Below are 14382 nucleotides of genomic sequence, written 5' to 3'. Positions count from 1 at the left end.
TTGTAGAAATGCCCAGGAAACTAAAGTTGTGATGGATTGATTTCTTCTGCCGAGCAGCTTTCTAATGACTCTGACCCTAAGCCCAGGGTGGAGACTTGGAGCACTTTCCTGCGTATTTACCCTGGAAATATCAGTCAGTTTATTACTTGCTCCAATTCAGTGGTTAGCTAACACAACTCAACTGAGCATCACAATTGACAGCCTCTGCCAACCACCAGCCACTCACTGCGATCACATAATAGCCCCCCGACCAGCTGAATTGCCCCCACTGAGCACCCAACTATCCTCATGATCACCTGTCTGCACACTAACCTACCTACCACCTCACTCACCTACCTACATTGCTCACCTATCCATCTTACCCTTTCTTCCACTTATCTATCTACCCACATCACCTAGTTACCCACCTATGTGTTCCCCCAATTAATCCCTCACTAACTCATTCAGTCACTGCCGTTCATTCAACTGGAAAGTAGCATATACATAAAATTTCTATACAAGAATGGAGAGAGACAGAAAATAGGAAACTGTAGGCCAATTAACTTGTTGTCTGTTGTGGGGAAGATGTTAGATTCAACCATTTTAGAGATTATAGCTGAACACTTAGAAAATTGCAAGGGAATTTGGAAGAGATAGAATTGTATTTTTGATAAGTAGAAATCATATTTAACCAATTTATTTAATTTCTTTGAAGGAATAACTTGTGTGTAGATAAAGGGCACCCTGTAAACGTACTATCCTTGGATTTTCAGAAAACATTTGATAAGGCATTATATCAGAAATTATTGTAAAAAAAAAGCTCATTGTGTAAAGACTACCACCATAACATGGATAGAAGATTGACTGACTAGCAGAAACAGAGAGTATGCATCAATGAGTCTTTGGTTTATGGCGTGACAAATACAGTTCCACAGGGATCTATGCTGAGGCCTTAGCATTTTACAATTTGCATCAATGACTTTATTAAGGAGATCAAAGACATGTTAGCTAAATTCACAGATTCTACAAGATAGATGGGAAAGTTTGTTATGAAGAAGACATAAGGAAGCTGCAGATAGACATAGATAGGTTTTTTTGAGTGGATGGAAGTCTGGCAGATTGAATATAATGTTGGAAAATGAGAATTTGTTCACTTAGATTGAAGAATCAAAAAACAGAGTATCTCTTAATGGAAAACATCTGCAGAATCCTGAGGTACAGAGGAATTTAGGTGCTCTGGTGCGAGTCACAAAACATTAGTATGCAGATACAGCAAATCATCAAGATGGCTAATATTACAAGAGGAATTAAACATAAATATACAGAGAATTGGTGAGACTGCATCTTGAATACTCGTCTCCTAATTTAATAAAGGATGTAAATGCATTGGAGGTGGTTCTGAAGAGGTTTGCTGGATTGATACCTGGAATAAGTGGGTTGTCTTCTGAAGATAGAGTGAACAGGCTGGGCTTGCTCCAATTGCAGTTTAGTAGAGTGAAAGGTGACTAGATTAAAGTGTATAACATCCTGGACAAGGCTCAGTGGTTAGCACTATTGCCTCACAGCAGCAGGGACCTGGGCCCGATTCCACTTGCGGCTCTCTGTCTGTGTGGAATTGGCATGTTCTTCCCGTGTCTGCGTGGGTTTCCTCTGGGTACTCCAGTTTCCTCCCACAATCCAAAGATGTGCAGGTTAAATGAGTTGGTGATGTTAAATTGCCCATAGTGTTCAGGGATGTGTAGGTTAGGTCCATTAGTCAGAGCTAAATATAGGATAATAGGGCCGGAGAATGGGTCTGGGTGAGTTACTCTTCGGAGAGTCAGAGTGGACTTGTTGGGATGAATGGCCTGTTTTCACACTGTAAGGATTTTAAGTTCTAAGGATGTGGAAAGGATGTGATGGTCAGTGCTGAAAACTAAGTGATATGGTTTCAGAACAATAATGAGACTATGTTTGATGGCTGAGTGATTTACCTGGATGAGTGCACTTTATTACATAAGAGGCTTTACATAATCCAGGACAAATCACTCCACTTGAGTGGTGCACTGTCCATCACCTTCAACCTTCACTCCCTCCACCATTGATGCACAATGGTATAATTTACAAGATACAGCAACTCATGACAGCACCTTTGACAGGACCTCCTAATCAAAGAACTCTACCACTTACAAGGACAAGAGCAGCAGATATATGGGAACACCATCACCTGCAAGTTACTCTTCAAGCCACACACCATCCAGTATTGCAAACATATTGTCATTCCTAAACTGTCATGGGAGTGAAAGCCTGCAGCTCCAAACTGAATACAATTGTGGGTGTACCTACATACCTTCTCAAAGGCAATTAAGGATGGACAATATATGCTAGCCAGCCAGCAATGCTCACCTCCAGTGAATGTTAAAAATAAATCACATTAGATCAGTATCCTTTGTTTCTCAACATTTCGACCAAGGTGAGCATTTTTTCCCTTTCTATCTTGTCCAGACAGCCCCATGATGTTAAACAACTTGATCAAAGCTCTTCTCAACTATATCTTCTCTGAAGAAGACTAATATTATTAGAATCATTTGGGTGAAGGGGAAAATCTTATTGTTCAGGACCTGATTAATTTTGAAAAGACAAAATAAGTCAAGAATTAATTATTAAGTATTATGAAGTATGGACATTCTAAGCCTCCATATTGTTTGAGAAATACTAAAGTCAAATGATATAAAGACCTTTACATTTTCAGATCCAGGGAAGAAATGAGTTACAAAAGGAAATGAAGTAGACCATGATTTACACGCAAAGAGAAGCTATTTCACATAGCTGGAATACTTGTAGTGTGACAGGAACAAAGACACCATGCAGTTGTCGCTATGATACTGCTTGGTCCATCTTCAGAAAAAAACATCTCCCATGGCGTGAGGGCGACCTTTCCATTTCTTTTTTCCCCAGTCAGCTTTGTGACCTTTCTGAAGTACAAACAGTTTTGCATTATGAACTTGTTTCTCCTCAGAACTGAGATGGGATATGTTTCAAATTCATATCATATAGGTCATGAAAGGCAGCGAAGAGAAGGCTTCTGTCAGGTCAGTGGATGCTAGTATAATATAGAGAAGAAAATAAATGCATTGCTGCAATTGAGGATGGTCTAATGAAACACAATATTAAAGAACACCCTAAACCTTTCTTCTCTCCATGACCTAACACAGTGGCAGCTGTGTGTAACATATACAAGATGCTCTGGAACAACTCACTAATGTTCTTTTGAAAGCACCTTCCAAAACGGTGATCTCTAACTTCCAAAAAGATAAGAGCAACAGATACAAGGCACCATCAACTGCCTGTCCCCTCCAAGATGCTCAAACTTCTGTAACTTCCTTTCCATGAACACAATGGGTGTATCTATAGCAGTTCAACATGGTGGCCCACAACCATTGTCTCCAGGGCTGGAATGCTGGCCTAGCCAGTGATGTCCAAATTCCATGGAAGATTTTTTAAAAGGCAAAAGAAAAGATGCTTTCTAATATATCCTATGCCTCTACCAGAAGCAAGAATTGGTGTGAAATACTCCATGTCCTTTGGGCAGTGCTTAATTGTATGAGGCGTAAAATGGAGACCAATTCTTCTTTGCTTAATGCCCATATTTTTCCTGTAACTATGGGATTTTTCAGTGTCGGTTCCACAAGATGCTGGAAGTGTTCGCCCCCATATAAAGGGAGCTATTTAACCAACCTGGTAATGATGTTGAGACAGTGCATATTGCATTTTCTGTCCCACATGAGGAAACGTGCTTTCAATGTTCACCTGGTCAAGTCCACCAAGGGTTGAAAAATGTGGTGCTGGAAAAACAGCAGGCTAGGCAGCATTCGAGGAGCAGGAGAATCGATGTTTCAGGCATAAGCCCTTCTTCAGGAATGAGGCTGGTGTGCCAAGCGGGCTGAGGTAAAAGGTAGGGGGAAGGGAATTTGGGGGGAGGTGTGCTGGGAATACAATAGGTGGAAGGAGGTGAGGGTGAGGGTGATAGGCCGGAGAGGGGGTTGGGGACGGAGAGGTCGGGAAGAAGATTGCTGGTCAAGAGGGTGGTGCTGAATCCGGGGGTTGGGACTGAGATAAGGTGGGGGGAGGGGAAATGAGGAAGCTGGAGAAATCCGAATTCATAAAAGCTTCATGGTAGAGGAGATGACCTGCGGGGTGCAGTGAGAGAGGGACTCACTGAGATCCTTGTAGAGGGAGGAGGAGAGCTTCTTCAAGGTAGGCATCCTTGCAAGAGGATTCTCAGTAGGTTAAGATCATCTAGGAGAAAGTGAGGACTGCAGATGCTGGAGACCAGAGTTGAAAAATGTGGTGCTGGAAAAACACAACAGGCCAGGCAGCATCCGAGGTTCAGGAGAATCGACGTTTCGGGCATAAATCCTTCTTCAGGAATGAGACTGGTGTGCCAAGCGGGCCAAGTAGCCACTTGGCACACCAGCCTCATTCCCGAAAAAGAGCTTATGCCCGAAACGTCGATTCTCCTGCTCCTCAGATGCTGCCTGGCCTGTTGTGTTTCTCCAGCACCACATTTTTCAACTCTGGTCTCCAGCATCTGCAGTCCTCACTTTCTCCAAGTCCACGAAGGACCTTGTAAATTTCAATTAAATCAGCTTCAACTCCTCTAAACTCCAGAGGATATAGGCCTGGCCTGAATAGCCTTTCGTCATAAGGCAATCCACTCATTCCAAGTATTAGCCTTCTAAACTTTCTCTGAACTGCTCCCAATGCATTAATAACCTTTTGTAAGTTCAGTGACTAGTACTGTGCACAGTATTTCAAATGTGGTCTCACTAATGCCTTGTGTAACTGAAGTATAATCTCCCTATTTATATATTCAATTTCTTTTGCAATAAATCATAACATTCTATCAGCTTTCCTGATTACTTACTGTATCTGCATACTAATCTTCTGTGATCCATGCACTAAGCCAGTCAGATCTTTCTGCATCTCAAGAGTTCTATAATCTCTCATCCTTTCGATAAAATGCTTATTTTTATTCTTCCTGCCGAAGAAAATTCACACATTTCCACATTGCACTCCATTTGTCAGATCTTTGCCCACTCATTTAACCTATCTATATCCTTTTGTAGGCCTTATGGTTCTTCACAATTCACTTTCCTACCTATTTTTGTGTCATCAGCAAATGTAGTGACCATATCTTCAAATCCCTTCATCAAAATCATTTATATAAATCATACAAATTTGAGGCCCCAGCATTTATTCTTGCAGTACACCACTCATGGTATTGTTATGGACCAGGCCTAACTCCTCAAAACATATTTAATCAGGTAACCCAGACTGTTTGTTTTAGGTAAGTATTTGTTTTAGGTACGTATATAGTAGATATTCCCAGAGTGAATTAGCTGATACGACTGCCAGGTTTTAAACAAACAGAATTTCTTTACAAAATTACAGAATGAAATACAAAAAATAGAAAATAGATTACCGGATAACTTATCCGATCCAAAACCCAACAGACCTAATGATGCTGTTCCGAAAATACTTGCAACTGTCCCATAAACACATCCCTTAGGACAAAGAGTAAAAATGACACAAATATATTACAGGTTACACAGTCAGAAGGGCAGAAGGAGGGAGAGGACCAACAGCTTTTCTTCACACACACTGTTGCTGTACTGAATCAAAAACTCTAGTCTAAATGAAGGCTAGCTACACAGCTGGCTGGCCACTCCCCTTTGATTACACCTTTTTTAAAGACATGAAAGCCTTAGGATGGAGGCATTACTAGTTAGGGGTAAACAAAAAGGACCCCAATAAACCTCTCAACCCAGCCTAGTTAAAGCCTCAAGGACATAGTAACCTTGTAAAAAGACCAACATTGTGACAGTATCCTACCAGTTTGAAAAAGATCCGCTTGTTTCTATTCTCTGCTTCTTGCGAGCCTGTCAGTCTTCTATCAATGCTAATATGTTACCCCAAACCATGAGCCTTTAGTTTCTGCAATAATCTTTAATGTGGTACCTTATCAAATGCCTTCTAGAAATCTCAGTGCGGTACATCCGGTGGTTCCCCTTTATCTAAATCACAAGCTAGTTCTTCAAAGAGCACCAATAAATTAGTCAAAGAAAAATGAAGTTTCAACTTGGTCCAATTTCCTTGAACTTACTCAGTGCCCTGTTATACCATCGTATAAGTACTATGGTAAGTATTAAGATCACTGATCTGTAGATTCCTGCTTTCTGCCTCCCTCACTTTTTGAATAAAGGAGTTACATTAGCTATTTTCCAATCTAAAGGAACATTCCCTGAATCTGAGCTTTGGAAAATTAACATCAAAGCATCAACTATTTCGCCATCTGTTTCTTCACCCGAGGATGAAATCCATCAGGATTTGTCAACTTGCAGTCCCAACAATTTTCTTAGTAATTGGAATTTTCTTGAGTTACTCCCTCACTTTCAATCCCTGATATACAGCCATTTTCAGAATGTTACTTGTATCTTCTCCAGAGAAGATCATTGCAAAATATCTGTTCAGTTCGTCTATCAGCTCTATGTGATCCATTACTAGTTCTGTCGGACCAACTCTTCCTAAAGAAATATTTCTTGTCTGTTTTTATATTTTTGGCTAATTTTCTCTTGTACTCTAAATTTTAGACTACAAGGGGTCCCTAATTTATGAATATCTGATTTTCGAATGCTCTTACTTACGGTTGTGATCCTATATTTTAAAGATCTGATACATGAACATTTCCGGCATTTATGAGTGGCTACTTTATGTTGCCCTGCATTGTGTTTCAACTTGCATATAAAATGATTTGTGAATAGATTCAGAATGGAACCTGTTTCCAATCTGGGGATTACCTGTATATATCATGCACCTTGTTAACACCTCATTAATATTCAACTTCCTATCTTAGCAAACATGCTGAACCAGCTAGACATTTAGAAATCTCAAAATTGAAATTAGAGCGGGTACACGGTGACTTCAGCTTGCCTCCAGCTTTAAGGAGTCTTCGTGTTGCTCAGCACTAACCTGCATCTTAGGATACAGGCTACATGCACTCTTGACCATTGGTGTCTGAGATATGCTAACCCCTCAGAATCCTCATGACATCAATCTGACCTATTTGTGGGATGCTGAGGAAGTACAGACCTGCATTGTCGGGTGCACTGCCAACTAGCATTGCAAATCACTTTGTCCATCAGGGCAGGCACCCAACTCATGGATTGGACCAGGCTGCATTTCAAGGCACTTGGCTATTCTCTGAGTGCTTGCTCACATAAAGCCTACCTGCATGCTCACAGTATCCACACTTCACCTTGCCCTGCCTTAGCATGTTGGTGCATCAGTGCTATCCATAGCACTTCTGCGCTGACTTACAGTATGTATAGACAGCCAGAGAATCTTATCATGCTCATCAGTGGAGACCTATCCCAGGCTTTAGGGGTCAAGGGGGAGTGTCAAACATCTTGCTGTATACTACATCAAGATGTCAATCTAACACTAACTGTATATGCCCAACTGCCTGCATGGGAAATATTCTGCACATATATCTAACCAATTGACTACATCAAAATTTGCAAAGGGGTGAGTCCTCAGTCCAGGAGGGGCCGCTGTCTTAAGGTTTACCAGAACCTTCCACTATCACCACAGTTTGCACACTGTCCAGGAGCTTGGCTATGGTTTTTTCCTGCACTCAGCCAGTCACAGTCAGGGCATATGTCCAACTACAGTCCAGAGACTGGCAATGGTCAATCCTGTAGGACCAGTACAAGCAGTCAGGGCAATTGTCAGGATACTGCAAAGACATTCTCAGGGAAATGCTTGAGTCATGTCCTGGGGCTGCTCATTGAAGTCAGTCAAAGTTCTGGGGCAAATACAGCTCTGGGGGTTTGTCAATCATTAAGGACAGCACACAGAGAATCTGTGGGGTCATCAGAGGAAAACCAGAGGGTAGGACAGTCAAGGCTGGAGAGGAAAGCAGAGGCAAGTGTAGAGCTAGAGACAAAGACGTGAGTGTGATGAAACTCAAGGTTTCTAGGGTGTAGATGGAATGGCAGCAATTTGATCTTCCACAGACAACAATTGGCTTTGGCAATGCCAATCACAGCATTGACCTCCAGTTCCAGAAGGTCACTTCTGTGCATGGGCATCAAAAGCCCATGTAACCAGTAAAACAGTTACAGGGAATGCTGTTTGTAGCCAAGGAGAAGTGGTCCGATGATTAAACAATAAGGTGAGAGACTGGGATTGCATGTGCGAGTGAGTGTCAGCCATGCCAGCTATATGTCATGGGCAGCCTGGCTTTGTGGGTGCTGTGCCACTCTATTGCCAGTGAGAGGCAATGCTGGATTGCCAGTGTTTGCTTGGATAAATAGTGACTTTTTGAATATGGCACAGGACAAGGAGGTGCCATCCTTTGGTAGTTATCTGCTGAGTGCTCAGCTGTGCTGAGAATGGTGCATGGTAAAGTGAGGATAAAATTGAACTAAAAGGAATCATAAAGATTGGATAGATAGTTAAAGAGGTGATTTTGGTAAGACAAGTCAGAAATTTCGCTAGTCAATGTGGCGAAAACTCTCTAAATAAATTGACACAATGGCACTTAGACAATAAACCATAAGATTCAGTCCATTAACTGTGTTTCCTTTTTCACAGATGCTGCTGGATTGCTGAGTATTTCTAGCACTTTCTGGATTACTTTCAGATTTCTGGCCTTTGAGGTATTTTGCAGTTGTCCTCCCCAGAGATTAGATCTCATTTAGCTCAAAGCATTAAGACAGTCTCAGGAGAAGGGTCGAGAGTTTCCCCTTCGGGCAAAAAGGTGCAAATTGTTCTCAAAGTTGGGTTTGATTTCAGAAGTTGCTTTTCCTCAAGTTTCCACTCAAGCTGTACCATGAACTTCTCCAACCCTGCAGCATGTTCAGACTTTTTAAAAAATGTTGCATTTAAAAATAACATTGTTTTATGTAAGAGTAGTAACTTTGTGCAACTTTATTAATTGATTAAACTAAGTTTATTTCAGTCAAAATGGATTAGCCCACCGCTTTTAAGTATGAAAGTCACTTTTAAAGCTATGTTGAGCCATATACTGGTGTCATTGGCATCCAGTAGTAAAATTTTGGATACTTTAAATAAAAGTAATATTGGAAAGGCTTTAAAATGTGCCTTTTCCTCAAATAACCCTTACATTTTAAGAATCTGTGTTAACAGCCTCCAATGATTACCAATCACAGAATCTCACAAGTGAATAGTTTATTATAGGGACTTGGCAATGTTGTGAACAGGGCTGTTTTTCTGGTGTATAGCTTTTAAAGTAGCACAAAAGGTCACAAAACTTGATTTATATTTATGATTCAATGTTTTGTACTTGCTTGGCTTTTTTGGATGAATTTTACTGAACAAAAACTGATGCTACCCAGCAAAAACCCCTGCTCATCGCTGGCAAGACATTTTGAGGTAGTCACTTAACACAAGGTTGACGTGTGAGTAACTTACTATCGAGCAAACTAAAGAGACACGAGCAACTACAGATTCACCATCTTTCTTCAATCTAGTGTAAAGCAATGGAATTAACTATTAGGAATAAATTTGGAAATTACAACACAAGTCCACTTGGATTGGAAAAGGAACATCCTGTGAAAAGCTCTATGCAAATGATTACAACGTTCCTTATAAAAGATAAAAGATATTTCAAAAGGTCTAATCAAAATGTTATTCGTCTAAATTCCAAGATGTGTGGATTCAGATTAAAGCTCAAGAATGGATTTTCAAAACAGCAGTTAAAGGTTGGAGATTAATAAGTTTTTGTTATGTGGAATTATATGGAAATGGGTGAGATTCCAAATAGCATGTTCTAGAGCTAAGCCTTCTTATTGTTTCTAATTTACATCAAATTACTTTCATTCAGAAACTTAATATAAATTGGTCAAGTTTGCTGATGATAGCAAACTAGTAGAAAGCAATAGAATTGGAAGAGGCAAACCAAAAAATATGAATAATGTGATCAAAGTATATGAGTAATCAGCCTAATGGCAGATGAAATTTAATAGTTTTAAGTCCTACAAAGTGGCAGGAATAATGGGCAACATACGTATTCCACGAACAGTAACGAAATGGCTTAGGATAATTTTTGTAAGAGAACTAAATATTGTTGATGGATTCATTCTCACCAGAATATTTCAAATCATGTATAATCAAAGCAATGGACCACAAGGTAGGGAAAGGTGTGATGAAGTTGTATAGTACTCTTATTAAACAACAAGTTGATTAATCTATTAATTTTGTGTCATTGAGACAAAAAGATAATATTTAAACTGAGAGATAATTCAAAGAGTCAGAAAGTTTATCATGACATATTGAGATCTGAGATATTATGAAAAAGATGAGATGTGTAGATTTGGAGCTTATTAGGGTAAGCATGGCTGACATAGCCTAAAGCCACTCATTGACTTGAGGTGAGTCCTCAACTATTGTCAAGAAAGGAAGAAGTGAACCTCTAAGAGCTGCTGTGAAATTTCTGGCAACTCCCTGGTTCTAGCAGTTAACATTCGGACTGGTGGACACTGGTGGGACTGTTTTTAGTCCTAAAGGCCTTGCTGAGTTAGGGCAAAGATGGAAAGGGCAGGAAGAGGGAAGGAATAGGAATGCCACAGTGGGTTTTGCATCTGATAGGCACAGAGGATCTATAAAGGCAGCATGCTGTACCTTGTCAGGCCACCAGTTCACCTAGTGAGACCTAGCAGGTGGGACAGTTGGTCCTGGCCACGTTCATTGTCGGTAAAATTGCAGCACTGGGGAGGCCATTAAATGACCACAAATTAACAATTGGAGTACTTCATTTAGCCCAAGAGTTGGCAATGTATTCAATGCCCTCCCTGCCATTAGTAAAATTATGATGGGTAGGATGGGTAGGCACGAATATAGTGCCTGTGATTTGACACACAATTTGACCCCACAACTCATCAGGTCTTCAAATCCTAAGTTTCAGAGAGGCGATGTTCTAGTCATATATGAAATTTAGTTTAACAAACCTAAATCTGAGAAAGTACTTTAAATGATGAGAATAGAAAAGGGAATACAGGGTTCAAACTAGCATACACTAATTTATGATGAATGAACTAAAATTGGCTAATTTTTTTCTCATTGGCAATAATCTTCTACTTTTGTCATTGTGCAGTTCATATTATCCAAGCAATTGCATGGTGTCGTTGTCTAGTAAGTGCAGTAAAGCACTGTATGATATTATTTTCAATGAAATGGGTATTCTGATAATCGATGTTACAAATTTCCAATTCTGATTTTTCTTTTGTCCTGTGTAGGGAGGGCTGACCTCCAAGAATGAAAATGGGGAGTGCATTTCAGAAGGCTGCTTCTGTCTTATCTTGCAGCCCTGATGATGAACTGAGCTGCGTTTCAACCGACATGGATGAAGTAATGGCTGACAGGATGCTGGATGCCTGCCACAAGAAGATAAAGAGGCTCCCAGTTCCGATCTGCTCGTTTACACATGTAGAGAAGTTATACATCAGCAACAACAAGTTGAGGGATCTCCCCAATGAGTTTGAGCAGCTGGTCAACTTAAAGATTCTAGCACTGGACTTTAACAAATTTGAGGATGTGCCTAAAGTTATATGCAATATGCAAAATCTAACCCGGCTCTACCTTGGTAGCAATAGATTAATGACAATTCCTCCAGAGTTTAGGAATCTAGAAAATCTCAGGTGTCTATGGATAGAGAGCAACTATTTCAGAAAATTTCCCAAACAGCTAATTAATATGCCCAGTCTGAGGTCACTCCAGATGGGAGACAACAAGCTAAAGACTTTACCAGAGGATCTGGTTCGGTTCATAAATTTGCGTGGATTTTGGTTGTATGGAAATAGATTCGAGGACTTCCCGAAGGTATTACTAAAAATGGAATTTCTAGAAATCATTGATGTGGACAAAAATAAAATCACTGAGTTCCCTAATATGGAACACCTTTCAAGGCTGAAACTGCTTTCCTATGACCATAATCCTGCAAAGCGCCCACCAAGTGTCGCAGATGGCGTCACACTGGTAGGTGAAGGGGCAGCCGAATTAAGGGCTGCCAGGGCTCTAGAAGGTGAAGAGAATGATGAAAATCAGGAACCTCTGCACAGCATCCTCAAAAATGGCTCCATGGGACTGGAAACGGAGGGCAACTTCTCCACTTTAGACTGTTCTCAAGAGGAGACATGAGATCAACTGCAGATACCAGCCGCGGAATATCACACACCAGGCACAGAGTGAAGACAGCTCCTTTGAAGTCATTGTGAGATGGTGGTTAACTCACTCTGGAACAGTAGGAAATGGAGTAGGCAGTTGAAGATATAAATGGCCCAAGGGACTAGAACTGGATGAAAAACACAGTCAAACACAAAAACAATAGAAAAGTTGGTTATTTCTATGTATGACGCAATTTAAGTCAGATTACAGGAATGGGTGTTTAAACCAGTCAGGGCCCTTTTAATGAAAGATTTTACTGTGATAGATTTCTCAGCAGATTGTGTTAACAATGTGGATGAGCCACATGCAATTTAGGACCATATGTATCTGTATTACCAGATTAACTCAAAAATGTCTATAACTCTGCAACGCAGTGAGAAAATAACAGTTGGATAATACTTCATAAGAGAAAGTGGTCAAGAACTGTTATAATTATTAAAGTAATGAAGCATGAGGGTCAGTTTTCATATTGCAATAATATTTGGGGTGAGAGTTACATATTTATTAATAAGTTGTTCTTACTAATAAATTTGTAATGAATAAAGCATCACAAGAATGTGTTACTCTCACACAATGGACCATCTTCAGCTGCATTACTAAACTCCATTCATCACTTTGAAAATAAGCTGCTTCATCGATTGTTTACATGTTCAAAGAATTCCAATGAGTTAAAAATAACAAGTCATTCTGCCCATAGCAGAGGTTTAAAAAAAAAGCAAAAAAATCATACACACAGTATTTGCATGCATGACTGCTTTACGTTTCCATTTCCTTAAATGGCAAGAGAGAGATTTTTTTAGCTGGAACGGAGTGTGCCAGGAATGCAGTTTAGATCTGCTCACATATCCACTCCTGTTTAGGGACAAACGATTCATGGCATTACAAAAACATAAGCCAGGAAATGAGGGACAAAAATATGGCAATATATGAAAATTGTCATACAGCTGCCATTGTGGGAAATCCTGTGGAAATGGCCATCGACAGGGGCACTATAATTGCTTAGCAATGTAAATAAACATGCTGGACTTTACTGAAGAATTCCTATTTTCTCCTTTTTCTATTTAATCCATTTATCAGGGCATTCTTTCATTCTGAGATCTAAGTCCTCAAATAAGGAAAATAAACCAGAAAAACTGCAGAATATGACATACTGGTCTGACTCATCCTGTATACTTCAAAATAGAGGCACAGAATGAACTGCATATTGTTTTCCAAATATTACTGCTAAATGTAAGACCAGAAAATAAATATCAGCAAGTTATTTAACTTTTATTTCTATTCTTCTTCCTTCACATTACCAAAGACATAACTTCCAGTTTGGGGAAAATGATAAAGAACAGATTCCTTGCCTCACCTATCGCTCCCATCTGAGAAAGAATGAGCAACAGACTCATTTAACTTGGTGCTTGAGATCAATATGTTAAGTTGCAATTCACATTGTAGCTTTACTCATTAAGGAAACTGATAATTTAAATCCTAATGTTTCATCTTAAAATACTGACTGAGGAATAATAGCCAGGAATTTCCTGGTCGCTATGAGTTTTTATACCTACCCTGTTAATGGAAATATGCTCTGACTTCTCTTATGGGGAACTGCTGACTATCTAGGACATACACATTCATACGGAATCAGTGCAAATTCAATACCGCTCCAAGAACCAGTTGCCTCTGCTGTTCCTCAGTCCCTGCCATTATTATGCATTACAGGGATAGGAAAACCAAATCCAACTTCTTTTGGATGTGTGGAGAGCCAAGCCCATTGAAGCTTCACTTAGGTTAAGTATACATAAGATCTGAGCAAGGGAATGAGGGAAAATAAACACAAAACCAAAAAAAGGTTGTTAACTCTAGAAATCTGATACACTGATATGAAGTGAATTTTAGAATGTATTGCACCCAATCATGTGCTGAGATCCCATGTCAGTGCATTACTTGCATAAAACCAGGAACCTGCCAGCAGCTGGTCTATTACATGGAGCTGGAGGAAAATATGTTGCTGGAAAATTGATGGTGGGTAATCAGGGAAGTAAAAATAATATTGAAGAAAAGAAACAAAAATACAAATGGAAATGTAGAATTAAAGGTTGAAATTCCACCAATTCCTTTGTCAGCTCCAGTAGACTCTTTACCAGTCATGGGCTACAATAAGTTCAAATGAAGTTCAGATAGTTATAC

The 14382-nt window shown here is 39.9% G+C and overlaps 1 protein-coding gene across 1 annotated transcript in view; it reads left to right on the top strand.

Moving 5' to 3' along the window:
• The window catches only part of LOC132824186 (leucine-rich repeat-containing protein 10B), a 29885-nt gene extending 17104 nt beyond the window's left edge, over positions 1-12781 (top strand). Inside the window, exon 2 of the mRNA XM_060838473.1 lies at positions 11280-12781. Within this exon, the coding sequence (XP_060694456.1) occupies positions 11299-12180 (882 nt within the window). The 5' untranslated portion in view covers positions 11280-11298 and the 3' untranslated portion in view covers positions 12181-12781. The remainder of the gene's footprint in view (positions 1-11279) is intronic.
• Positions 12782-14382: the final 1601 nt, after the last annotated feature.

Source organism: Hemiscyllium ocellatum, chromosome 18 (genome assembly GCF_020745735.1).
Source record: "Hemiscyllium ocellatum isolate sHemOce1 chromosome 18, sHemOce1.pat.X.cur, whole genome shotgun sequence".
Classification (NCBI taxonomy): domain Eukaryota; kingdom Metazoa; phylum Chordata; class Chondrichthyes; order Orectolobiformes; family Hemiscylliidae; genus Hemiscyllium; species Hemiscyllium ocellatum.
Note: the sequence above shows the minus strand (reverse complement) of the source record. Positions and strands in the feature narration are given on the sequence as shown.